This window comes from Cololabis saira, chromosome 1, assembly GCF_033807715.1.
Source record: "Cololabis saira isolate AMF1-May2022 chromosome 1, fColSai1.1, whole genome shotgun sequence".
Taxonomy (NCBI): domain Eukaryota; kingdom Metazoa; phylum Chordata; class Actinopteri; order Beloniformes; family Belonidae; genus Cololabis; species Cololabis saira.
In genome coordinates this window covers 40,393,005-40,419,767 of record NC_084587.1, presented here as the reverse complement: position 1 = coordinate 40,419,767, position 26,763 = coordinate 40,393,005, and the positions used below count along the sequence as shown (strand labels likewise).

The following is a 26,763-nucleotide window of genomic DNA, read 5'->3' as shown; positions in this document are numbered from 1 at the left end:
CTAGAATTTAGTCATCTGGGTCTGTGTTGGTTCACTCCTGTCCCACCTGTGAAGTAATGAAGAAGCTTTGGAAATAGGAAAACTTTTTGGAAATTGTCATTACACCGTCTTATTCATCACATCAACTCTGCTGTTTGACAATAATCCTGTAAATCAGAGGAAGGAACCAGAGCAGAGGGAGGAAGCAGGAGAGTTCAAGTGTGACGGAGCAGAAATCCAGTCCAGAAGATTCCTGTTCGTCTCTGAAAGAAGATCCAAGCGAGTCCATCGGGTTTTCCTCCACAACACAGCAGAGTCTCTGAAACACTGGTGAGTCCAGAAGAAAACATTTACTGTGTTTCTGTCAGCAGGACGACAAAACTTCCACTCAGTTTAGAGGAAAATGATTCACATGGAATAGTTCATTATTCTGGAGTCATGACATTACATGTAATAATCTAAACTTATGTTGATGAAACGTTGCTCTTTTTATTGTCAGACAGGTCTTTTCTCTGAGGATTAATGACGTTCTTTGTTCCATCCGTTTCCTTCTCTCTTGTTGTTTTTCTCTTCTTCATTTCATTATTGCAGCTTTGATGTTCCAAACTTTCACTTTTGTTTCCAGAGATCCAACATGTCTGCTGGCAGCAACCTGAGATCTGCAGATCAGTTCCTGTGCTCCATCTGTCTGGATGTGTTCACTGATCCAGTCAGCACACCATGTGGACACAACTTCTGTAAAACCTGCATCACTCATTTCTGGGATGATAATGTTCTCTACAAGTGTCCCATATGTCAAAAGTTGTTCACCAGAAGACCTGACCTGGAAGTCAACACCTTATTCAGAGAGATGGTTTCTGAGTTCAGACGTGAAGCTCAACAGAAATCCAGCAGCAGCAGCTCAGAGCAACAAGCTGCAGAACCAGGAGAAGTTCCCTGTGACGTCTGCACTGGAACCAGACTGAAGGCCCTGAAGTCCTGCCTGGTGTGTCTGCTGTCCTACTGTGAGACTCACCTGGAGCCTCATCTGACAATGTCAGGTCTGAAAAGACATCAGCTGGTGGAGCCTGTGGAGAACCTGGAGGACAGGATTTGTACGAAGCACGATAAACCTCTGGAGCTGTTCTGTAAGACCGACCAGACATGTGTCTGCATGCTCTGCTCTGTTTTAGACCACAAGAATCATGAGTTTGTTCCTCTGAGAGAAGAATATGAAGGAAAGAAGGCAGAGCTGGAGAAGACAGAGGCTGAGATTCAGCAGATGATCCAGAAGAGACGACTGAAGATTCAGGAGTTCAAAGAGTCTCTGAAGATCAGTAACGATGCTGCAGACAGAGAGAAAGCAGAAGGTGTTCAGGTCTTCACTGATCTGAAGGAGTCTGTTGAGAGACGTCTGAAGGAGTTCATGAAGGAGATGGAAGACAAACAGAAAACTGCAGAGAAACAGGCTGAAGACTTCATCAAAGATCTGGAACAGGAAATCTGTGAGCTGAAGAAGAGGAGCTCTGAGGTGGAGCAGCTCTCACGCTCTGAAGATCACCTCCACCTCCTCCAAAGATTCTCATCCCTGGAAGATGCTCCACCGACCAAGAACTGGACAGAGGTCAGAGTCCATCCACCTTCATATGAGGGGACTGTGGTGAGAGCTGTGGACCAGCTGGAGAAGAACCTCAGAGAAAAGATGAAGAAGCTGCTTGAAGCTGAGCTGAGGAGGATCCAGCAGTTTGAAGCTGATGTGACTCTTGATCCTGATACAGCAAATTCCTGGCTCATCCTGTCTGATGATGGAAAACAAGTTCAATGTTGTAATGTGGGGAAGAATCTTCCAGATAATCCAGAGAGATTCTCTCCATGTCCTTGTGTTTTAGGAAAACAGAGTTTCTCTTCAGGCAGATTTTACTTTGAGGTTCAGGTTAAAGGAAAGACTGAATGGACTTTAGGAGTGGCCAGAGAGTCGGCCAACAGGAAGGGAACAATCACACTGAAACCTCAGAATGGTTACTGGATTGTTTGGCTGAGAAATGTAAACGAGTACAGAGCTCTTGCTGGTCCTCCAGTCCGTCTCCATCTCAGTTCTCCTCCTGAGAAGTTGGGGGTGTTTGTGGATTATGAGGAGGGTCTGGTCTCCTTTCATGATGTAGATACTGCAGCACTTATCTACTCCTTTACTGGCTGCTCCTTCAGGGAGAAACTCCACCCGTATTTCAGTCCTCAACTCAATGATGGAGGTAAAAACTCTGCTCCTCTGATCATCTGTCCTGTCAATCAAACTGTCTGATCTTCGATGAAATGAATTTTCATCAACTCTGAATGTTCATTGTGTGTGTGTGTGTGTGTGTGTGTGGACAGACAGAAGGCCTTATTATTGACATACAGAGGTTTTTTAGAAAAAAAGATCCAGGTAGGAGTGTATGATCACATGCTGTGACTTCATTTCTCATTGCAACCAAATATTCAATTAGAATGATGTAATTTGGATCAATCTATATAATTTATTCGATATAAATGATTCAATATTTTATATAGATTATTATATTAATATTACTATTAAATAGAGCAGAGAGAGGACGTTTTTTAGTATTTTTATTATAATTTTTTTATATTAATGTCAGGAGACAGAGAAGGATCTTACAGACCACAAATAAGAATGCACCTACTTGTTTGGTGTCAAGGGTCATCCACCATGAATTGCACTTAAATTTGATCAAAAACGTGCTCTGGTCCAATTATTCTTTGATAATACCTTAATATTATTATAATACCTTAACAATAATAATAATAAGTTTTGTTTTTGTAAGTTTCAGTTAAGTTGTATTTTTCTGTGTGTAATGTGGAGTTATTTCACCTTTTCTTTTAACATATTCTGAATAATACACTTGAATTTTGTTTGTTAAATATTGTTAAGTTACCTTTTAAGATTCAGACAAATTATTCTTCAGGTTTGTTTTGGGAGAAATCTCTGGTTCGAGAGCGGTCGGCTGTGCAAAAGTGAATCAGACACACACTCGCTTTCACTATAATGAATACATTTATTAGCAAACAAGCAGTGCAAACAAAAGACTCACACACAACTGCCCTTTGCTAGGATAACTCTGTGTCAAGTTATCCCCCGCAAATGACAAAACAACAGACGGGCTTGGCCTAAACTCTTACCTTAACACAGAAGACTGGAGAGCCGGAACAGTCCAGGCAGAGCAGCCATCAACCCTAGCTCGGCGTCGTGCACAAACCCGCAGCTGACTCTGCTGAACTTCCGGCTGCCCCCCATCTTTATACGACATCTCGCGGAGGGGGTTGCCCCTTCAACCCCCGCCTGCCAGTTCTCATGCTAAGTCTAAGTCTTGATTCACATGGGAGTTCTCCCGTGTGAACAAGCGCTTCTCTCACAGTTTACAATAATACTAAACAGCAGGTGCATAGTTGATATGACTGTTTTGAGAATCAAGGACCTTTCAGGACACAAAACTTATTTTTTCTTCCTTCATTCCACCTCTTGGCCTGAAAATGTCCTAATTCAAAAGCAGGCATAATACATGAAACAAGCATAATACATGAGCATAATTAATATGAAAAGTTGAATTAAGGGCATTCCAGGACACCAAACATACTCCGCCTCTCAAGGTTTCAACTGGGAAATAGAAAATGGGTCAATTTACCCCCAGATGCAGATCAACTTACCCCTAAACTGGGGCAATGTCATGGAGACGTTATTATCATTTCCATTGACAGGATCCTGAAATTAAGATAGATGTTTCTTTTTTTTGATGATGATAAGCAATGGACAATGAAACGATAACAATTTGAAAGAAAGTATCTATCTCTCTCTCCATGCTTTTCTTTCACAAATGTGGGAATGATGGTCCAAGCTTGTGTTAAAATGTACAAAACAGTAGTTTATTTAAGTTTATTTTGCCTCGCCGGCCAGCGAAATCTGAGTGCTCAGCACGCCTAAAGCTCTGATCCTAGAATCACCCCTGGATCATATTATTACATTTGTATGTTGTACTTCTACCTTTTTCCTGTTTTTTGTTCCTCTTCTTTGAGATTGAGAACATTTGAGATAATAATAAAAAAATTTGCAAGTGTGAATCATCCTACAATATCTGATGATGGAATGGGTAAAAACTGCTGGATTGTTGAATTTTCTCCTGAATAAAGCTGAACCCTGTAATCTGTGTTTGTCTCTGATGTTACAGTCTTGATTTTGAAAAGATCCATTTTAAGTTGCTTTTAAAGTCAGCGAGTGTTGGATTGATTTACCAATTGTAATCAGATTACAATGTTGATTCATTATGTTAGATAGTTGGTTTTACAGGGGTTAAAACCTGTATGAATATCAACTGTTTTGACTAGAAATTCATGTTAAATTAACAACTGTGATTTAAATTTTTAGCTGAGAGTAACCAGACACCAGCAGAACATGTTTTTACTGTTTTCCGAGGCGACCTGAAGGCATCACTGAAGCTGCACCGTAATTACTGATCCCTGTCTGTGGAGCTAGAATAATGTCAATATTCACAAACGTACAGGACGTTTCACTGGTGCACAGTTTTCTGAATCCATTTATATAAATCTCTGCTTGCGTTAGATTATCATTTAAAGACTTTTATTCAAATTTAACAACTTTTAGTGAAAAATGTGATATAAATGAATAGATGAATTACTTTGATCATTTTTAAAGACTGGTGATTCAGAATGATTTGTAACAATATACAATGACAAACATTTGTAATTAAAAAATATGGATTATAAAGGAAAAATGATAGTCTACAACAACAGTACCTTCAGGCTGACTGCTACTCTCTCTTCCTCTACCTGGGGACGAGGACAGCTCCCGGACCAATAACTGCACAAAGGAGTGACCTGCTACCTCGGCTCAGGGCGACAGACCCTGTCAGGCACTTCATTCACAAGAAATTCAACTTTATGGAAAGATACTAGCCTGAACCTCTTGACATGAAGAAGCACCAGCGTATAGGGTTGCCACCTTTCAGAAATAGAAATAAGGGACGCCCCGATTTCAGCAGCGCAGGAGCCAAAAAAAAGCCCCAAAACTTCTAAACTGCATAAAAATATGAAAAACACAATGCTTTGATTAAATTTCAATAATTCAACTAGAATATGGTGTAAAAGTTAAGTTATTTCAATAATTCAACTAGAATATGGTGTAAAAGTTAATTTATTTCAATAATTCAACTTAAAAGGTGAAACTAATATATTACCTAGTCTTATTACATGCAAAGCAAGATATGTTAAACCTTTATTTGTTATCATTTTGATGATGGAACTGTTTATTGATTTCATAAAATATTCTCTAATTTATTTTTTGTTTGGGGTTTTCATAAACTGAGCCATAATCACCAAAATCATAACAAATAAAGGCTTGAAATATCTCACTTTGAATGTAGTGGGAAATAATATATTTGTTTCACCTTTAGTTAAATTTACTCCGAATTACGTTTTGCAATATATTGAAATTTTCCGACCTTCATCTGTATATTATGACATCAATAAATAAGAGCATAATATATGTCCATATTGGTTCAATACGGAACGCAACTTTTAATTCCCAATTCCCAACCCCTACCTGGAGGTGAAGCCCGAGTCCTCCCCGCTGTCTGGCACACACATATAATAATAATAATAATAATAATAATAATAATAATAATAATAATAATAATAATAATAATAATAATAATAATAATAATAATAACATATAAAGATATGGGACAGAGCGCAGCAGGTCCTGTTGTCCCGCCACAAAGATTTTGCTGGCCTTAATGTCTCCTGTGTTTTATTTTGTTCATTATTGTTGAATTTAGTGTTGATGTGTGTGTGACAGACGTGTGTATGGGGCGTTAATGAAAATACGGGACAAATCGCGTCCCGTATTAGTTCAATACGGGACGCAACATTTTTTTCTCAAATAAAGGACAATTCCGTATTTTACGGGACGGGTGGCAACTCTACCAGTGTAGCTCACGAGCTTAGCTCCCTGGCTTGTATTGGTAGTTGCACAATTAAATATTAAAGATAATTAACATTAAACACTTCTCATAACAAACTAGGGGATTAAGTAGTAGTAGTTAAATTAGACGTTTCAGTTAACGCTCCACTGTCCTTGCTGGAAGCCATTTTGAACTGACTGAAATTCACATCAGCGCGGTTTGAAAGGCTTAATGGGGGCATGGGGTGCGTTCTTGTGATTGGCTGAAACAAGGAAGATATCTGATTGATTGCAGATCATTCAGTATTTAAAAAAATACCTTTGTGGGTTGAGACAAACATTTGTAATTTAAAAATATGGATTATAAAGGAAAAATTATAATTTACCTGTTTTTTGATCCTCCTCTTTTTAAAGGAACATTTGAGATTTTCCAGTCAAATGTAACATCATGTGATCTAAGTGTAACATCTGTCTGCAAGTGTGATTGATCCTACAATATCTGATGATGGAACGAGTGAGAACTGCTGGACTGTTTTTTTTTTCCTGAATAAAGCAAAACTCTGTAGTCTGTATTTGTCTCTGATGTTACAGTCTTGATTTTGAAAAGCTCCATTTTAAGTTACTTTTAGAGTATGATGAATTTGAGTGACCAACGGGTAAATGTAAATGCCATCTGTCATGTATAGGTGTGTTCACAGATATATAACATATAAAAGATGAATTTATTGATTTGTACTTTTATTTTCAATAGATCTTTGTGCTACTGAGGGTGATTGAGGAGGTCACAGGTATAGGAGCAAGAATAAAGAGAGGGGAGATTAGACTGCTGGATTTTGTCTTTGATTTGATGCTCCCAGAGGTAAGATGGTCAATAGAGCTTCCTTGGGAAATGGAAGGAAATTATTAGGTGGTCAATATTTTATTCCTTTGGAAAACATAAAACCAAAACAGTGCACACGTTAGAGTATGATTGGATCATTTAACTGTTTTTCAGATAATGATCAAAATCCTGGAAGGAAAGAGCATGACCAGACTGAAGGCTGAGATCATGATGGCCAGTGGGAGCCTTTTTTAAGTCTGACCCCCCCAGAGATCAAGATGGCCAGTGGGAGTCTGATGCTGATCCCACAGTCATTGTTCATTACTTTTTCATTGTTATGTTCAGCATTGTTGTTCATGCTTTTCCCTTGTTTTTGATCTTTTTTCTTTGTATGTTTGTTTTTCTAGTTTATATTTGGAGAATGTCCCTGGCGTAGACTTTCCCAGGGAGGCTGAGAAGAAGGCACTGAACTAAGGCTGGAGTGCTAATTCATCTGGGGCTGATATCATCTGAAAACCCTCCTTGTTTTCAGGTCTTTGTCTCACTTCCATACCACCTCTGGTCCTCCTGACACCGCAGCAGAACCTCTGGTCCTCCTGACACCGCAGCAGAACCTCCGGTCCTCCTGACACCGCAGCAGAACCGTGGTCTGTGTATCCCTGGCACCCGCTCACGTCAAACTTACCGAAGCATTTCCAACGCAGCAGGCCCAGTATTTGGGCCTCTGCCGGTAAGTTTTGATACAACTTTTACTTCTCCCGTGTACACCGCAACTGTCTTCTCTCCGCTGCGGGCTCCTCTTGGAGCCCTCGCGAGTAAGTTTTGCTCTGAACCACCGGCTAAAGCAACTAGCTAGCTGCTCGCTACTCTGCCATTACTCGTTACTGGTCACCGCTGTTTTCCGTCCTCAGCCACCACCATCTCCACCTCAACAAGCTTACCTGCTGGATGTAGCATGCTGTGGCTAATCCTGTGGATATTCCTGGGGTTCTCATCGCTCCTCTACACCCGGACCCTCGGCTCCTCGACGCTAGCTCTCGTTAGCTTCCAGCTACCGCTCTCGACCGGGACCATGCCGCCGCTCCACTCCACCGCGGCCCACCACCCGCGCCCGACACCTGGTCCACTCTGGCAAAACCATCCTCCACACAGCCGCTCAGGACGCATGTTTTCCTACAACTTCACGTCGCCAAACTCCATTCCTTCCTTCTGGTCCTCCTGCCGTCCCGCAACTTCGTTACGTCATCACAACAAGCAGCATGTGAATCTGTCCAATCTCCGTCCACTTCCTCAGTCCTCTCAGCCAATCACCAAGCAACACCACCTGAAACTGGCTCTGTTCAACACCCGCTCACTCAACAACAAAAGCCTGCTGCTGAATGAATTTATAACGGACAATAATCTGGATTTCCTCTGTCTAACAGAAACCTGGCACAAACCCCTGGACTATTTCTCACTAAATCAGGCCACTCCCCCCAACTTCACCTACATGGAACAAGCTCGTGCTGAGGGGCGGGGGGGCGGTGTTGCAGCAATATACAGAAAGGACATTAAAGCAACCTCCATCCCCATTCCTGTCATTCCTTCATTCGAACACACTGCCTTCAAACTACCTGGCCCCACTCCTCTTGTCACCGCCGTCATTTATCGCCCCCCCCAAACCAAACCCCTCCTTTCTCTCGGATCTCTCAGATTTTCTGACCCAGCTCTGCTCCATCTCTCCCTCTGTTCTCCTCCTGGGTGATTTCAACTTCCACATCAACGATCCTAACTGTAAACCTGCTGCTGAATTCCTGGACCTGCTACACTGCCTCAACTTCACTCAACACGTCGACTTCCCCACTCACGCCCGCGGCCACACCCTCGATCTCGTCTGCTCCACCGGCCTCACAATAAATCAGCTCTCCAGCCTCAACCTCCACGTGTCTGATCACCTGGCAATCATCATGGACATCAACATCCCCATCCCCACTCCCAAAGAAGCACGCAAAATATCCTTCCGCAACATCAGATCCATCTCCCCCTCTGCCCTCTCAGCCTCTCTCGCCACTCAGATGTCCGCCTCCCCTCCCCCGTCACCCGACAACCCCTCGGACCTCGTGGATTACTACAATCATACACTCTCCTCCTGTCTTGATCAACTGGCTCCCATCAAAACCAAAACAGTCTCTTTCGCACGCTCAGCACCCTGGTACACCCCTGAACTCCACAAAATGAAATCCCGTAAACGTCAACTCGAGCGACTCTGCAAGAAATCTGGATTAACTGTTCACCAACTCGCCTACGCTGATCATCTCCACCAATACAAGGATGCCCTCAACTCAGCTCGCTCCACCTACTTCTCCAACATCATCCATTCCGACTCCTCCAACCCAAAGGCTCTCTTCTCCACAATCAACAAACTTCTCAAACCCAGTGACAACATCTCCAACTCCTTCACAGTCTCTAAGTGCAACGACTTCCTCTCATTTTTTCAATCCAAAATCCAGACCATCTACAGTAACCTGACCACCTCCTCCACCCCCTCCACCTCCCCACCTGTTTACCCCCCCTCCACCACTCAGCCCCTGTCTCACTTCTCTCCCATGTCTTCACCGTCTCTTTCCACTGTCATGATGGGCATGAAAACCTCTTCCTGTGCTCTGGACCCCATCCCATCCACATTTATAAAAAACTGTCTCCCAGCCATCTCCCCACTCATCATCAACATCGTCAACTCCTCCTTCAGCTCTGGATCAGTCCCGGACACCCTCAAACTGGCAGCTGTCACCCCCATCCTCAAAAAACCCGGACTCAACCCTGACACCATGAACAACTTCCGGCCCATTTCCAACCTCCCTTTCCTGTCAAAGAAATTCTGGAACGCGCCGTCGCCACTCAGCTCAAGACCCACTTCACCTCCAATGATCTGTTTGAAACATTTCAATCTGGTTTCCGCTCACGTCACAGCACAGAAACAGCCCTCATCAAAGTCACCAACGACCTCCTTCTCTCCTCCGACTCCGGCAACCTCAGCATTCTCCTTCTCCTGGACCTCACAGCAGCCTTCGACACCATCAGCCACACCATCCTCCTCTCCCGCCTGGAATCATCTCTCTACATCACCGGATCCGCCCTCTCCTGGTTAAAATCCTATCTCACCAACAGACATCAATTCATCAGCATCAACAACTGCTCCTCCTCCACTGCCCCTCTGTCACAAGGCGTCCCCCAGGGTTCGGTGCTTGGTCCTCTACTCTTCATCCTCTACATGCTCCCCCTTGGCAACATCATCCGCCGCCACCGCCTCCACTTCCACTGCTACGCCGACGACGTCCAACTGTACATCTCCACCAAATCCCTCACCTCTGCAACCCACTCTACCCTGACCAACTGCCTCGCCGAAATCAAGTCATGGATGCACTCGAACTTCCTCCAACTCAACTACAACAAATCGGACATGCTCATCATCGGCCCAAAATCCCTCACCAAAACCGCTCACAACTTCACCCTCACCATGGACAACTCCATTCTGTCTCCCTCCACTCACATCCGCAACCTCGGAGTTATCCTGGACAGTAACCTCTCCTTCCAACACCATGTCAACCACATCACAAGGACTGCTTTCTTCCACCTGAAAAATATTGCCCGTCTCCGTCCATCACTCTCCTTCTCTACCGCTGAAACCTTGATCCACGCCTTCATCACCTCAAGACTCGACTACTGCAATAGCATCCTCTACGGTTCAACTTCCAAGGTCCTCAATAAACTCCAATATATTCAAAACTCTGCCGCCCGCCTGCTCACCCACACCCGCTCCAGAGACCACATCACCCCAGTCCTCCAGAAGCTCCACTGGCTCCCCATCCCTCAACGGATCCATTTCAAAATCCTTCTCCTCACCCACAAAGCCCTCCACAACCAGGCCCCCTGCTACCTCACCGACCTGCTCCACCGCTACACTCCCTCCCGCAGCCTCCGCTCCTCTGACGCCAACCTCCTGTCCCTTCCAGTCAGAACCAAGCACCGGACCTGGGGCGACAGGGCCTTCTCCATCGCTGCACCCACCCTCTGGAACTCCCTCCCCAAAAACATCCGTGACTGTACAGACCTCACAGCATTCAAATCCCATCTCAAAACTCACCTTTACAGAACTGCTTTTAATGTGTGATTAATGTCGTGTCTCATGTTGTGTCCTTTTGTACTGTCCTGTGTAATTGTAATTTGTATTTTGTGTTTTGTTTTAATGTAAAGCGTCTTTGAGTGCCCAGAAAAGCTCTATATAAATAAAATGTATTATTATTATTATTATTATTAGAATAAAAAGTTGATTTAAAAAAAGAACAAGTCAAGTACAACACTTACATTATATATATATATATATATATATATATATATATATATATATATATATATATATATATATATATATATATATAAATAATGTGTGTGTTGTATCATTTTCAAATCGCTGCTTGTAAACTATATATATACATACATATACATATATATATATATATATATATATATATATATATATATATATATATATATATACATATACATATATATATATATATATATATATATATATATATATATAAAACATATATATATATATATATATATATATATATATATATATATATGAGAGAAGTAGTAGCAGCAGCAGCGGTAGCAGATTAGAAAAACGAACAAGTTTACAGGACAATATTGGATGATGTAGGAGATTATAACATTGTGTGAATGTGTTTGAGTGTGTATGAATGTTGGTGGTGGTCGGAGGGGCCGTTTGGTGCGATATGGCAGCCACGCTTCCGTCAGTCTGCAGGGCAGCTGTGGCTACAGACGGAGCTACCGGGAGGATGTGTATGAATGAATAATGATCTCTGTAAAACTCTGGGTGCCTTGAAGGGCGATATATAAACCACAGCATTATTATTATTATTATTACTCTTTATTAATTTGTATTACTTGTTTATATTACTTTTTTACCCCCTTCCCTGTATGTGTGTGTTGCTGCTACGTGAGTTTCCCCATTGAGGGAGTAATAAAGGACTATTTCATCTTATTATTATTGCTTATTATCAAAAATGGATAGTCTGTCCAGACTAATTTATCCGGCATTCTCCTTACCCATCTCAACAAGAATGACGAAACAATAAATACAGTTAATTTTAAGTTCATATGGAGAAGTAGATGTCAATATATAAGAAAGATTAACATGGTAAAAAACTATGATGATGTTGAATGTGATCGATTTCAATATTATGAATGGTGTCTTGAAACTGAAATAGTTACAATCTTTCCTTACAAATAGACATTCCATCTGATTTATTGTTCCTAATATGATTTCAAGTCATTCATTCATTCATTCATTAATTTGCAAGTCATTCAATAGTATTTTTATTGAAAAACAGAGTATTTAAAATAAAATAAGTCCCGTCAATTGACTCCTGGCTCCCGGCTCCGCTTCCTCCCGGCTCCCGGCACCGAGGCTCGGCACGTACCTCCGCCGGGGGTCTGCCGGGGCTCGCCATCCGCGGTACTCCCGGGGACTCTAGTCCCGCAGCACCAGTGAGTATTTTCACCGGACATTTTGACCGGAGAGATTATACACCCAACACTGACCATCATTCACAGCCCTTCAAGGTGAAGCTGATAGACTTTGGTCTTGCGGCTGGGACATCGAACCTGTGGAAGAAAGGGATTGTTCAAAACCTTTCTTACAGGGCCCCAGAAGTCCTACTAGAACATCCCACCTTGGATGAAGGCGTCGATATGTGGCCCCTCGGCTGTGTCTTGGCCTTTTTGTACCTCGGACAACACTTGTATCAAACGGAAAGTGAATATGAGGCCATGAGGGTGATGGTGCAACTGAACGGTCAACCTGACGATGATTTTCTGGACAAGGCAGCCAACACCCGTCGCTACTTTAATCTGGTCAAGAAGGATTCTCGTTGTGCGTGGTGGTTGAAATCTCCTAAACAATACTCACAGATAACAGGACAGAAGGTTAAAAACTATGGTGGTCTTTCTTCAAATATGTTTTCTCTGGATCAACTGATGGAAATGCAGCCACGAACAATGAACCCTGTTTGTCGTGAAGACACGAAAGCTTTCATCAGTCTCCTGAAGCAGATGTTTGCAATTAATCCACGAAAACGGATCACCCCAATTGAAGCTCTTGACCATGAGTTCATCACTATGAAACACCTTCTTCTTGCTGATGATCAACGTTATATGATCTCAGCAAAGATTTTAATGACAGTGTGTCACTTTAATAAAAGAAAGTGGACTTTAGTTAAACGTGAAAAGGAAAAGGCTGGAACCTCTGGTAGCTATGGTAGCAGCTGTCACAAACCAGCAGCACCAGCAGCCAGCTTTAAGGAGAAAACCACCAATGAGGTGAGTGTCAGAGTCGCAGCTCTGCAGAAACGAGAAAACATCACAGCTTCTGGGAAAACTAAAAAAGTGGCAGGTAGAGACAAAGCACATGGACCCAGATTCAATCAAGAGGAAGGGCCACCAGCTGTGATTCGAGTCAAGAAAGACAGTTCTAAATGGTTTGTTGTCAACAATGGATCAAATGAAGGCAGCTCCAATAAAAGAAAAGCGACATCTGGAGAAGGAACTTGCAAGAAAGTCAAGCACGATGACTCTAAACCATTACCTCCTAAATATGGATCAAACGATGTGAGCTCCATCAAAGATGCAACATCTGTACAGAGAACTGTGATAAAGATCCGGAGAGACGCCTCTGAATGGTTTGTTGTCAACAACAATGGATCAAATGAAGGCAGCTCCAATAAAAGAAAAGCAACTAATTAGACCCTCCAGGAATCCGCGATTCCGTGATCGCGGGATTTTTCGCGGATTTCACGGCTGTCCATGGATTTACAGACCTTCCGTGGATTTCAATGTCTGGTGCAGAAAAATCACTTTTACTGGGGTTAATATTGCATATGTCCGCGCTGAATATGCGAATTATGCGGGGCTCGCTTGATTTCACCGCATCATCGTCGCACATTTTCGCATAAAGTTTGGAAAAAGGGGGAAGTGTTGTGAGTGACATATCGGGACGCCCGGTCGCGACGTGCGGGACCCGCCCGGGGATCTCCGCACCCCTCGCAGAAAACCGCCACCCCCCAAACAGCAGCTCTCACCCTCGGGGGTGAGAGGTACAGGGAGTGCCGTCTCCGCGGCTGCCGGTGGACTCAGGTCTCCGCGCTGACCGCGTACCACTGCGCCTGCGAGGGCCGGCGGAGGCGGAGCTCCCATCCACTTGGGGGATCTTGGCGGCGGACGCGTGGGGTGACGGAGCTCTGTCTCGTCCCCCTCGTCGCGCCGGTGTGCCCGGCAATCACCCGAGCACTGAGCCGCGGGCTGGAGGGAGAGAGACGGCCGGCCCCCGGGCTGCGACCGCCCCTCTCCTCTCCAACCGTGCTATCCTTTTTTTTTCCGCCTACGACCTCAGATCAGACGAGACAGCCCGCTGAATTTAAGAGGGAAGAGCTCAGCGCCGAATCCGGAACTTCCTGCATATTTCGCATATTTTGCAACTTTCCGCATATTCCACGACTTCCCGCATATTCCGCAACTTCCAGCATATTCCGCAATTTCACCGCATAAAAGCACATAAAAAACCTGCACATTTAATCGCAGAATCAAGGATTTTAGCCCGCAGAATCAAGGATTTTAGCCCGCAGAATCAAGGATTTTTGCACACGTTTTTCTGGAGGGTCTAACTAATGTTGAAGAAACTTGCAAGAAAGTCAAGCTTGACGACTCTAAAACATTACCTGCTGAATATGGATCAAATGATGTGAGCTTCATCACAGAAGATGCAACATCTGTACGGAGAACTGTGATAAAGATCATGAGAGACTCCTTTCAATGGTTTGTTGACAACATGGTGTGAAATGAACGCAGATCCAATAATCAAAAAGCAACATCTGACCCAAGATGTGTAAAGGAAGACCAGCAAGATACCTTTCAAAAAACTGTCTGCCACTAATAAAATCATATAAAGGCATTTCATTCCTGTGTAGAGAAAATATCTCCAGCAATAAGAACTGTGAGCAAAGACCAGATGGATGAAGAAGCAAGGCAGCTGACTGAGAGATTAAGGGATGAAGTGAAACCCTTCAAAAAGACACGTTTTAAGTGAGCGGCAGGTTCTTCTCTCTGATGTTCAAGCCCCATCCAGCAGAAGAAACAGAAATAAACTAACAAGACTCAACATGATTCACTGGGCGGTGCCTCTCACCCTTCTTCTCTTCTCCTCTCTTCTCCTCTTCCTTTCTTCTCTTCTCCTTTTCCATTTTTATTTATTATAATTATCTCATAGCCATCATTTTTGTCCATCGTTCCTATAGTTTCTTGTGCTGGCCCCCTCTTTTTTGTCTTTTGTGCTTGTTTGCAGGCGCTTCAGGAGCTGCGTTCTGGCCCCCCCCCCGGTCATCCCGCTGCTGCTTCCACCTGCCTGCAGTCCCCCCCCCCCCCCCCCCCCCCCCCCCCCCCCGGTCATCCCACTGCTGCTTCCACCTGCCTGTGTGGATGTCTGCTGTGTGCTGCTGACGTCCCCGACTCCCCCAGTCTGGCCTTCGGCAGGAGGTTCCCCCCTTATGAGCCTGGTCCTGCTCAAGGTTTCTTCCTCCTAAAGGGGAGCTTTTTCTTGCCACTGTTTGGCTTAAGGCTTTTCTCCCACTATGGGAGTTTTTACCTGCCATTGTTTATGTAATAATTGCTCGGGGGTTTATGTTTATGTTTATGTTCATGTTCTGGGTCTCTGGAAAGCACCTAGAGACAACTTTTGTGGTGTTAGACGCTATGCAAATACATTTGAATTGAATTGAAACTCCTTTCACTGGTTTGTTGACAACAATGTGTGAAATGAACGCAGATCCAATAAGCAAAAAGCAACATCTGACCCAAGATGTGTAAAGGAAGACCAGCTGCTGCAGGGCTGGTGGAGGCTAGCTGCTGCAGGGTCTGTTGAAGCTAGCTGCTGCAGGGCTGGTGGAGGCTAGCTGCTGCAGGGCTGGTTGAAGCTAGCTGCTGCAGGGCTGGTGGAGGCTAGCTGCTGCAGGGCTAGTAGAGGCTAGCTGCTGCAGGGCTGGTGGAGGCTAGCTGCTGCAGGGTCTGTTGAAGCTAGCTGCTGCAGGGCTGGTGGAGGCTAGCTGCTGCAGGGCTGGTTGAAGCTAGCTGCTGCAGGGCTGGTGGAGGCTAGCTGCTGCAGGGCTGGTTGAAGCTAGCTGCTGCAGGGCTGGTGGAGGCTAGCTGCTGCAGGGCTGGTTGAAGCTGGCTGCAGTGAGGCCGGTGATGGCTGCTTGCCGTAGAGCTAGTGATGGCTAGCTGCTGCTGCCGGGCTGGTTGAAGCTAGCTGCAACTTCCAACTGTTCAGAGGCAGTCCAGAGGCAAAATCAGGCCTCAATCTGGAGCCGCAGCAAAGCAAGGGCCCAGGTTTCACAATGTCCAAAGGTAAAAAAAAAAAAAAAACCCGGCCTCAAACAGAGCTGAAGCAAACCAAGGGTCCAGGCTTCACACAGTATGTAAAAAATAAACTTGAGAGATCTCAAAATGGGAGAGTAAAGAATAACTTACTAAACATCCCGCAATAAAAGACATCCAATGACTTTAAACATTAAAATTCAGACCTTACATTCAGACCTGCTGCCATCTTGGATGTCTGACGATGTCTGACGATTAATTAAAAAAGGTCCTATGGAGATCAAGAGAGGACGAAGTATTGTTAAAAGGTATGGTGTAATCTTCACCTGCATGACAAGCAGTGCAGTACATTTCGAAGTTGCACATACACTGGACACAGGCTCCTGCATCCATGCATTGCGAAGATTTATCTGTCGAAGAGGTCAAGTTTTATCTTTAAGATCACATAATGGCACAAATTTCATTGGAGCGGAAAATGAATTGAAATCAGGACAAAATTCGAAGTGTTATGCTACAACGAGGGATAAAGTGGCGCTTTAACCCCCCAGCCGGATCCCATCACAGCGGTATTTGGGAAAGATTGATCCGCATGGTTCGAAATGTGCTGAAATCTGTGCTAAACCAACAAGTTGTCGATGATGAAGACTGTTCTTTGTGAATCTGAAGCAATCTTAAATGATCGACCCATAACTATGTCTGACGATCCACTGGACCTGGAAGCACTTACACCAAATCACCATCTTCTTCTTTTGCTGAAAACCAAGCCTATACTACCACCTGGACTCTTTGCAAGAGAAGACAGCAGGTGCAGATGGAGACAAGTGCAATATCTGTTTTGGAAAAGGTGGACACAAGAATACCTACCCCTAATCCAAGAATGACGACGGTGGTCTAAAATAAAAAGAAGCTTTGCTCCAGGTGACATTGTTCTGGTGGTTGATTCCACTGCACCAACAGGATCCTGGTTAATGGGAAGAATACTGGAGACGCAAAGATTGCAAAGTGTCTTGTCCGCACAGTTCGGCTCAAGACAAAGCAACATCTTGGAGAGACTGATAACCAAAATATGTCAATTTCAAGAAGCTGAGGTCTAGATACGGCAATGACTGATGGCCTTTACTCAGAAAAAATGAATGAAAAGAAGAAAAGAAGATGAGGAATCAAGATGATTAAATGCAAACATATATTAAGAACATAACCTTTTATTTTTGGAAAATTGTATAAAGTTAAAAAAAAAGGGTGAAAAAAAGCATGTATGTAGCTAAAAAAAATGTAAATTAGTAAATGTTTTGTTATACACTTAGGACAATTCGGGGCCGGTGTGTAGGGGTCATTTATGTTTATTGGTGGCAGTTTATTTAATTTAATTATTGGGTTGTGGTTACATCATTTGGACACTAGGTGGTGATGAGAGTTCATATATAGAAGTATAGGGGACAGGAAGAGGAAGACACAGGAAGGGGAGGGCAAACCTTTTCTCACCACACCGCACAACTGATCACACAGACAAACGGAACAGAGCTGCGCCTGCAACAGAAAACTGGTATGTTAACCTTTTCTTCAATAAACCACCAACCAGAGGCGGTCCTGGCAACTTTTGCGCCCAGGGCGAACTGTCCAACTCGCGCAGAAGAAAACATTTACTGTGTTTCTGTCAGCAGGAAGACAAAACTTCAACTCAGTTTACTAAATGTTGTTCTGGAAATGTCCATCTGACTATGGTCAAAGAACAGGAACGTTTAGAGGAAAATGATTCACATGAAATAGGTAATTATTCTGGAGTCGTGACATTAATAATCTAAACTTGTGTTGATGAAACGTTCCTCCTTTTACTGTCAGACTGGTGTCTCTGAGGATTCCTGAAATTCTTTGTTACATCTCTTTTCTTCTCTCATTGTTTTTCTCTTCTTCATTTCCTTATCGCAGCTTTGATGTTTCACACTTTCACTTTTGTTTCCAGAGATCCAACATGTCTGCTGGCAGCAACCTGAGATCTGCAGATCAGTTCCTGTGCTCCATCTGTCTGGATGTGTTCACTGATCCAGTCAGCACACCATGTGGACACAACTTCTGTAAATCCTGCATGAATCATTTCTGGGATGATAATGTTCTCTACAAGTGTCCCATCTGTCAAAAGATGTTCAGTACAAGACCTGACCTGGAAGTCAACACCTTATTGAGAGAGATGGTTTCTGAGTTCAGACGTGAAGCTCAACAGAAATCCAGCAGCAGCAGCTCAGAGCAACAAGCTGCAGAACCAGGAGAAGTTCCCTGTGACGTCTGCACTGGAACCAGACTGAAGGCCCTGAAGTCCTGCCTGGTGTGTCTGCTGTCCTACTGTGAGACTCACCTGGAGCCTCATCTGACAGCTTCACGTCTGAAAAGACATCAGCTGGTGGAGCCTGTGGAGAACCTGGAGGACAGGATTTGTACGAAGCACGATAAACCTCTGGAGCTGTTCTGTAAGACCGACCAGACATGTGTCTGCGCTCTCTGCTCTGTTTTAGACCACAAGACTCATGAGTTTGTTCCTCTGAGAGAAGAATATGAAGGAAAGAAGGCAGATCTGGAGAAGACAGAGGCTGAGACTCAGCAGATGATCCAGAAGAGACGACTGAAGATTCAGGAGATCAAAGAGTCTCTGAAGATCAGTAACGATGCTGCAGACAGAGAGAAAGCAGAAGGTGTTCAGGTCTTCACTGATCTGAAGGAGTCTGTTGAGAGACGTCTGAAGGAGTTCATGAAGGAGATGGAAGACAAACAGAAAACTGCAGAGAAACAGGCTGAAGACTTCATCAAAGATCTGGAACAGGAAATCTGTGAGCTGAAGAAGAGGAGCTCTGAGGTGGAGCAGCTCTCACGCTCTGAAGATCACCTCCACCTCCTCCAAAGATTCTCATCCCTGAAAGATGCTCCACCCACCAAGAACTGGACAGAGGTCAGAGTCCATCCACCTTCATATGAGGGGACTGTGGTGAGAGCTGTGGACCAGCTGGAGAAGAACCTCAGAGAAAAGATGAAGAAGCTGCTCGCTGAAGTTGAGCTAAGGAGGATCCAGCAGTTTGAAGCTGATGTGACTCTTGATCCTGATACAGCAAATCCCTGGCTCGTCCTGTCTGATGATCGAAAACAAGTGTATGATGGTGATGTGAAGAAGAATCGTCCAGATAATCCAGAGAGATTCTGTACATGTCCTTGTGTTTTAGGAAAACAGAGTTTCTCTTCAGGCAGATTTTACTTTGAGGTTCAGGTTAAAGGAAAGACTGAATGGGATGTAGGAGTGGCCAGAGAGTCGGCCAACAGGAAGGGACAAATAACACTGAGTCCTCAGGATGGTTCCTGGACTGTTTGTCTGAGAAATGTAAATGAGTACAAAGCTCTTACAAATCTTGTAGTCCGTCTCCATCTCAGTTCTCCTCCTGAGAAGTTGGGGGTGTTTGTGGATTATGAGGAGGGTCTGGTCTCCTTTCATGATGTAGATGCTGCAGCACTTATCTACTCCTTTACTGGCTGCTCCTTCAGGGAGAAACTCCACCCGTACTTCGGTCCCTGTCCCAATGATGGAGGTAAAAACTCTGCTCCTCTGATCATCTGTCCTGTCAATAGAACTGTCTGATCTTCGATGTAATGAATCTTGATAATTTCTGAATGTTCATGTGAAATGATTAAAGATTCACTCTGATTGATGGAAACAAATGTTCAAGTTCCCTCCAAAGTTCTTTCATCCCATTAAAGTGATCATTGGTGTTTCTAGCTTCTTTTTAGGGTTGCTACAGCACGGAACCCTAAAATGTAAGAGAGTTAAATTTTTTGTTGTATGTTTAATAAGCTAAGGAAATGTCAAAACCAGATACAGTATATGGTTTAAATGTAATATTTTAACAACAAAGTACAGCAGCCCCCCCCCTTGCTCCAAAAAGTGTGTGTGTGTGTGTGTGCGTGCGTGCGTGTGTGCGCGTGTGTGTGTGCGCGTGTGTGTGCGCGCCAATCGATGCTCCACCTGAACTGTAACTATAGTGGAGGAGGGGGGTCGCAACCCCGCCACCCGAGAGACCAGAGTATCTAAAAGGTTTCCCTTTTCTTATTATTCTTATTCCGCACGCCTTTTTCATCCGGTAATGCGGCCCGAACCGCAATGTGCACCCATGCATAGCATACACTGTTGGATGCGTCTCCATCGTGCCTCGATGGGCATTACTTTTCTCAGTCAAAATTGTTACCGTGGCAACGCTAGATGCCAAAAAGCAAAAAAAAAAGGCAAAAATTTGGACGCTTATTGCTCGGCCGAACTTTATCGTAGAGACATCGTTCGAATTTACAAACACTCGGCCCGATTGGCACTAAAGGACCGTACAACCTCATCATGCTACTTATTACGGTCTTTGCGATATTGACCTTTCAATTAAAAAAAAAAATCCTTTTTATTTTGGACGCTTGTTGCTAGGCAACGGTTTATCGTACAGACATCATTACAACATTAAAAACCCGAGACGTGTTGTACTACAACATAGTTTAGTCTCATCATGCTAGCTATTACGGTTTTTGAGATATTCAACTATGCTCATTTTGAGTCTAACGGAACTTTGGACGCTTGTTGCGCGGCAACGCGATATCGCAGAGACTTTGATCCAACGTTAAAAGACCCAGGTTGCTGTGGACTACAACATACTGAGGTCTCATTACGCTGTCGTTTACAGCTTTTGAGATATTGAAGCCAAATTGTCCCATTCTATCCCATGGAGCTTGTTACCATGGCAACAAAAACCTATGCATATGTATGGGGGAGCATGTGAATAAACCATCTGTTAATGCTGCCCAGACCGCAATGTGCACCCATGCATGGCATACATCGTTGGATGCGTTTCTATCGTGCCTCGATGGGCATTACTTTTCTCAGTCAAAAGTATTACCGTGGCAACGCTAGATTCCAAAAAGCGGAAAAAAATGCAAAAATTTGGACGCTTATTGCTCGGCCGAACTTTGTCGTAGAGACATCGTTCAAATTTACGAACACTCTGCCCGATTGGCACCAAAGGACCGTACAACCTCATTATGCTAATTATTATGGTTTTTGCAATATTTAAAATTAAATTAAATTAAAAAAAAAATCCTTTTTTATTTTGGACGCTTGTTGCTAGGCAACGGTTTATCGTACAGACATCATTACAATGTTGACAAACCCGGGACGCGTTGTACTACAACGTATTTCAGTCTCATCATGCTAGCGATTACGCTTTTTGAGATATTTAACTACTCTAATTTTCAAGCTAACGGAAATTTGGTGCTTGTTGCTTCATTAGGCTGTTGTTTACAACTTTTGAGATATTGAAGCCAAATTGTCCCATTTTAAACTATGGGGCTTGTTACCATGGCAACAAAACTTTTGCATTTTTATGGGGGAGAATATGAATAAATCATCTGTAAATGTGGCCCGAACCGCAACGTGCATCCATGCCTTGGTCTGTCTGTCTGTCTGTCTGTCTGTCTGTCTGTCTGTCTGTCTGTCTGTCTGTCTGTCTGTCTGTCTGTCTATCGCTAGCACGAGTACTGACAGGAATCAGCAGGAGAGACCACGTCTCTCCAGTGTTAGCGTCGCTCCATTGGCTACCTGTAAAATTCAGAATCTCACTCAGTCACTCACTCATCTTCTCCCGCTTGTCCGTTCCCGGGTCGGAGACACAGTCTCTCCAGCGTGTCCTGGGTCTTCCCCGGGGTCTCCTCCCGGTGGGACATGCCTGGAACACCTCCCTAGGGAGGCGTCCAGGAAATTCATGAATTCATTCAGAATCCAATTTAAAATTGTATTACTTGCATATAAAGCCCAAAACGGCTTAGCTCCGCAGTATTTACAAGATTTGATAGTGCCTTATGTTCCTAGCAGTGCTCTCCGCTCCCAGAGTGCAGGTTTACTCGTAGTTCCTAGAGTATCTAAATGTAGATTTGGAGGGCGGGCGTTCTGCTATCAGGCACCATTACTTTGGAACCAACTTCCAATCTGGGTTAAGGAGGCTGACACCACCTCCACCTTTAAAACTAAACTTAAAACCTTTCTGTTTAGTAAAGCCTATAGTTAGTGTTTAGTAAACCTCTAGCTGGTGTTGGTAAATCTCTAGGTAGTGTAAACTCTAGTGTGTTAGAGTCAGTAGTCATAGTTGCAGCTATAGAACAAGACTATAATAGTTAGTCTCAAATATAGCCTCGTGGTAGATATGCTGCTATAGGCCTCTGCTGCAGGGGGCACCGACATGATCCGCTGGGCGGTGCCTCTCACCCTTCTTCTCTCCTTTTCCCTTCCTCTCTTCTCCATTACCATTTTTATTTATTATAAATATCTCATAGCTATCATTTTTGTCCATCGTTCCTGTAGTTTCCTGTGCCGGCCCCCCTTTTTTCTCTTTTGTGCATGTTTGCAGGCCGGAGCCTCGGGAGCTGCGTTCTGGCCTGCGTTCCCGGTCCCCCCCCCATCCCCGGTCATCCCATTGCTGCTTCCACCTGCCTACGTGGATGTCTGCTCTGCTCACTGCGTAGTTTTCTGAATCCATTCATATAAATCTCTGCTAGTGTTTTTTATTTTAGTGGAAAGTGTGATATAGATGAATTACTTTGATCATTTTTAAAGAGTAATATACAATAGCAAACATTTGTAATTTAAAAATACCCTCTTTACTAAATGGTATATTTCATGATCAAAACAGGCTTGTTACTTCGTCGACCTCCACGGACGAGGACATGACGTGAAAACTAACCAGAGAAGTGAATCGAGCGAGTGAACGGATCATGATGGAGAGAAAACTTGAGGAAGAGGGAGATTCTGGGAGTATTGTCCAGTCTGACCTGGACGTGAAGAGCACGTTCTGAACTCTTCCTGTCTGATGATGGAAAAATGTAAATCCTGGTGTCATGTGGAGAAGAAGCTTCCAGAAGATCCAGAGAGATTATCTGACTGGGTTTGTGTTTCAGGAAAACAGAGTTTCTCTAAAGGCAGATTTTACTTCAGGTTAAAGACAAGAGCAGATGGATGGAGGAGTGTGAAAATGTACAATGGTTGTCCAGTACGACACGTTACTTCACTAAAAGATGTCCTTGTAATTAGTTTGCAGTTGTGTTTCCCCAGTGGGACTGAACCTACATAAAATTAAGATTTACTCTTACTCTCCAACATTTGAATCAAGTGAAGTATTCAGTTGGTGGATGATGAAGAATTTTGACAGCTTGGCCCCCTGCAGGGGGAGGTTGCCCCAGTCCTACCTCCTGCAGGGCTTTGAACTGGACTCAAGACCTTTTGAGGTAGCTCCAACTTGCTACCCAACTTCCTACCCCCGGGCAGATCCCGACACCTGGAAGTTGGTTCAAACAGACATGAATCAAGAGAGCACCCCATGGGGTGATTTGGAGGTCTGTGACAGTCATGCCAAATGTCTGATAATGACATTTGGCCCGATTCACATCCGACTGTAAATTACTTTTTGTCTCTCGCCTGATTCGTGTATTACAACGTCACTCGAGTCCCAGGGGAGTGTCGAGACTTCCAGTCCCCACAGAGACAAAGACCATACGGACTTCCTGATCCCTCAGGGGTGGTCCCAAAGTTAAAGGATTCACACATCTGACTGGCTCTCACTGGGCTGGTTTATTCCTGTAACTTTTGTATAAAAACCCTTTGACTGAACCCATCTGGGTCGACACACCAAATACAGACTCGATCTGTGCTGGTCATGTCGACCGCCGGCTTAACTGATTAAAACCTCTCTATACCACGAGCGGACTTCTGAACTGGTTTTTGATAAATTCCTCAACATGGACCAGTGGATTCCAACTTCCACATTGACCCAGAGTTGATTGAACCGACTCCCAGCAGCTGTTCTGTAACCGGGACGGCCCTGCACTGAGCTCAAGCCTCCTTCTTCCTTTAAGAGTGAGCAGGCTGCTTCTTTTTACCCAACAGGAATCAGAATCTACTTGGGCTCAAGCCCCAGTGTTTTTCCAAAAGCCCCGGATCTGAAAAAAATAAAACAAAACAAAAAAATCATCTGGTCTAAATGTTCAATTGGGACGCAGGCAGGTGCGGCACAAACACCGCGGCAGGTGCAGTCTTGCACGCCCCCGAGCTCGGTGGGGAAGCGATCCGCTTTGTAAACTAGACGGGATGTACCCAAAAAGTGAACGTAAGGAGCATTTATGGGTACAAATCGGGAACCGGCCTACTTTACATATTTCAAGGGTGCTGAATCCAAAAACAACGGTACCCGAGCGAAATTCTGAGTTTTTGACCTTCTAATTTGCATATCAAAATGGCTGCCAAACTGCCTGTCTTGCTCAGTCGTTGGACCATTTTCCCCAAGTTTTTTTGTAAGTAGGCATTCAAAGATGATGAATTAAGTGTCTAGATCTATAGTCTAGGGTCAGAGCAAGGATATAGTGGAGGTTCAGTGCCTTTTATATATATATATATATATATATATATATATATATATATATATGCAAAATACCAACTTTTAAGGTAAAATTAAACATTATTCGTCATTTTTTAAGGCCAACTTAAATATTCAGTCAATATCACTCTTAAATGTTCCCAGTGTACATATGATATGTGATGTATTCCATATTACATAATAACTAAGAAAAACACCATTGCAAGTTGTCTGAGAATTCATTTTTTTATGCAAACAAAGCATAATGCTCTTAATTCAAACATCGAAAAACCCAAGTGAATAGGGGAAAAAAAAACATGAAACTTCCCTTGAACAGTTCTACAGATCACATCTTGTTTCTGTATATTTTCTTTCATGTTTCTAGCTGAATTGCTTTGCTTTCATCTGTCTTCTTCTGTAAGTTCCATAGGTCACTTGTTTTGGTAAATTGTTTTTATACCTTTCTAGTTTGCTTGTGTGCCATTTGTCTTTGGAATTTCATTTTGATTACCATTTCTTTCTGCAGTCCTTTTCCAAGTTCTTTGGTTACCCATTGCCTTGGTATGCTTGAGGACTACAACTCCACATTTAAACAAGGACACTGGTCATCACTCTGACATGTACACATTGCAGTGCTTAACAACCCTGATTTTCGGCATTTGCACTGACGTGTTGTGCATTGTTTTTTACAGGCACACCTGATCATTTCCAGGCAACTTTCAGGTATTGGGTTCTGTGACATAAGAATGGGCTGTAGTCCTGAATCACCATCTTTCCATCCCATGTCCAAGGGTTAAGGAAGCTCAGGTGTGGCATAGTGAGCATTTCTCCAAACTATTGCCTGGTAGTGTACTCTCAGCAGATGGAAGTGGAGCGCAGCGCTTGTAGGCGGCATTGCTTCTGGTTTACCTGTCCTGGAGAAAAGTATATGCCTTGCTGCATCAACAGAGTCTGTTTTATGCACATCATATATTCTGCAGACAAAATCCTCTGAAGATCTTTGAGTCTCCTCCGTGAGATCACCAATTCCGAGGTTGCTGAGCAATTGATGGTGCATTTTCCAGACTTTCCATGATGTACTTTTGGTGTGACTTGCAATGTATGATGTGGTATCACAACCAGTTAGTGCATGAAATGCTACAAGGCTTGGTGCTGAATCCTTTGGCAGTTTGTTAAAAACAGCATCAATTGGTATATATTGCGGCTTCCTTGTGGTACCAGACAACAGCCAGAGTTTTTTACATGCTACGTGTGGGAAATGGGAAACGAGAATCACAAGTACATCAGTGTCTCTATACGACTACTGTGTCTGACTGGCAGTGCACTGCATGTAATACCAATCGGGTATCTGCCTCTTCGTGTGTGGCTCTCAGATGAGTCAGGTTGGTTGTTGCTTTTGATGACCTAACCTCCGTCTCTTCGTCTCTGAACCCACCAGCAACTACTATCTCTTTATCATCCGATGCCTGAGCACATAGTTCTTCAGAGAGTAGATTGGCAAGATCAGCTTTGTTGTCAGGGAGGGACAGGAAATTGGTCCAGTTTTTTGGAATAGGCACATCACGATCCTCAACAAGTCGTCTGATTGGTTGAGCTGCTTATGTGCGTCGTGTCCTGGTAGCACTCTTGATGGTCTCTTCTCTGTATCTGTCTAACACAACGTCTATCCTTTGATAGTAACATCCTGCTTTCAACACTGCTCTGACAAATGTGTCGGCCAGATCCCCAAATGTTACTGCTTTGTCTGGCTTTCCAATGGCAACCACAAGTGCCTGTCCATCTATGATGAGACAAGATGACATGTCGGGAAGTTCAATAGCCTCAGGACAGACTATGTCTTCAGTTAACTTATTTACTAATACAGACTTGTTTCCAGTGCGAAGTGTCCCATTCATTTCAGCAAGGGATATGGGAACTGGCAGAAGCTCGTGTTTTAGGACAGCTGGTAAGTCAACTGGCCGTAACAAGGCGTTTGAGAATGTTTCGGTCAGCCTTTATGACAGTTCTGTTGTCTTTGATTTTAGGATTTTTGGCCACTTCCTACAGAGATGCACATGTTTTAGCTTTGCTCTTATGTAGGGTTGCATGGATTGGGACCTCTGGTTTATCTTTGTCCTCAGGAACAATTATCCTTTTCTCAATGAATGAGAAAACTAGCTAGCTGTTTGTTTCCC

General features: G+C 43.7%; 3 protein-coding genes across 4 annotated transcripts in view; all 3 read left to right on the top strand.

Moving 5' to 3' along the window:
* Positions 1-219: 219 nt before the first annotated feature.
* The window catches only part of LOC133445683 (E3 ubiquitin-protein ligase TRIM21-like), a 39,625-nt gene continuing 13,081 nt past the window's right edge, over positions 220-26,763 (top strand). Inside the window, exon 1 of the mRNA XM_061723034.1 lies at positions 220-309. The gene's annotated coding sequence lies outside the window, so the exon portion shown is untranslated. The remainder of the gene's footprint in view (positions 310-26,763) is intronic.
* Positions 224-4,120, top strand: LOC133445676 (E3 ubiquitin-protein ligase TRIM21-like). Its single transcript, XM_061723021.1, has 2 exons — positions 224-309; positions 607-4,120. Exon 2 carries the CDS (start codon positions 614-616, stop codon positions 2,255-2,257), a length of 1,644 nt encoding a protein of 547 aa, XP_061579005.1. The 5' UTR covers positions 224-309; positions 607-613; the 3' UTR covers positions 2,258-4,120.
* Positions 17,670-19,851, top strand: LOC133453011 (E3 ubiquitin-protein ligase TRIM21-like). 2 transcript variants are annotated; one of them, XM_061732839.1, is made up of 3 exons: positions 17,680-17,721; positions 17,840-17,945; positions 18,139-19,851. In XM_061732839.1, exon 3 carries the CDS (start codon positions 18,148-18,150, stop codon positions 19,792-19,794), a length of 1,647 nt encoding a protein of 548 aa, XP_061588823.1. In that variant the 5' UTR covers positions 17,680-17,721; positions 17,840-17,945; positions 18,139-18,147; the 3' UTR covers positions 19,795-19,851. The 2 variants fall into 2 exon arrangements, with proteins under 2 accessions (XP_061588814.1, XP_061588823.1); XM_061732830.1 differs by lacking the exon at positions 17,840-17,945 and having other exon boundaries at positions 17,670-17,721.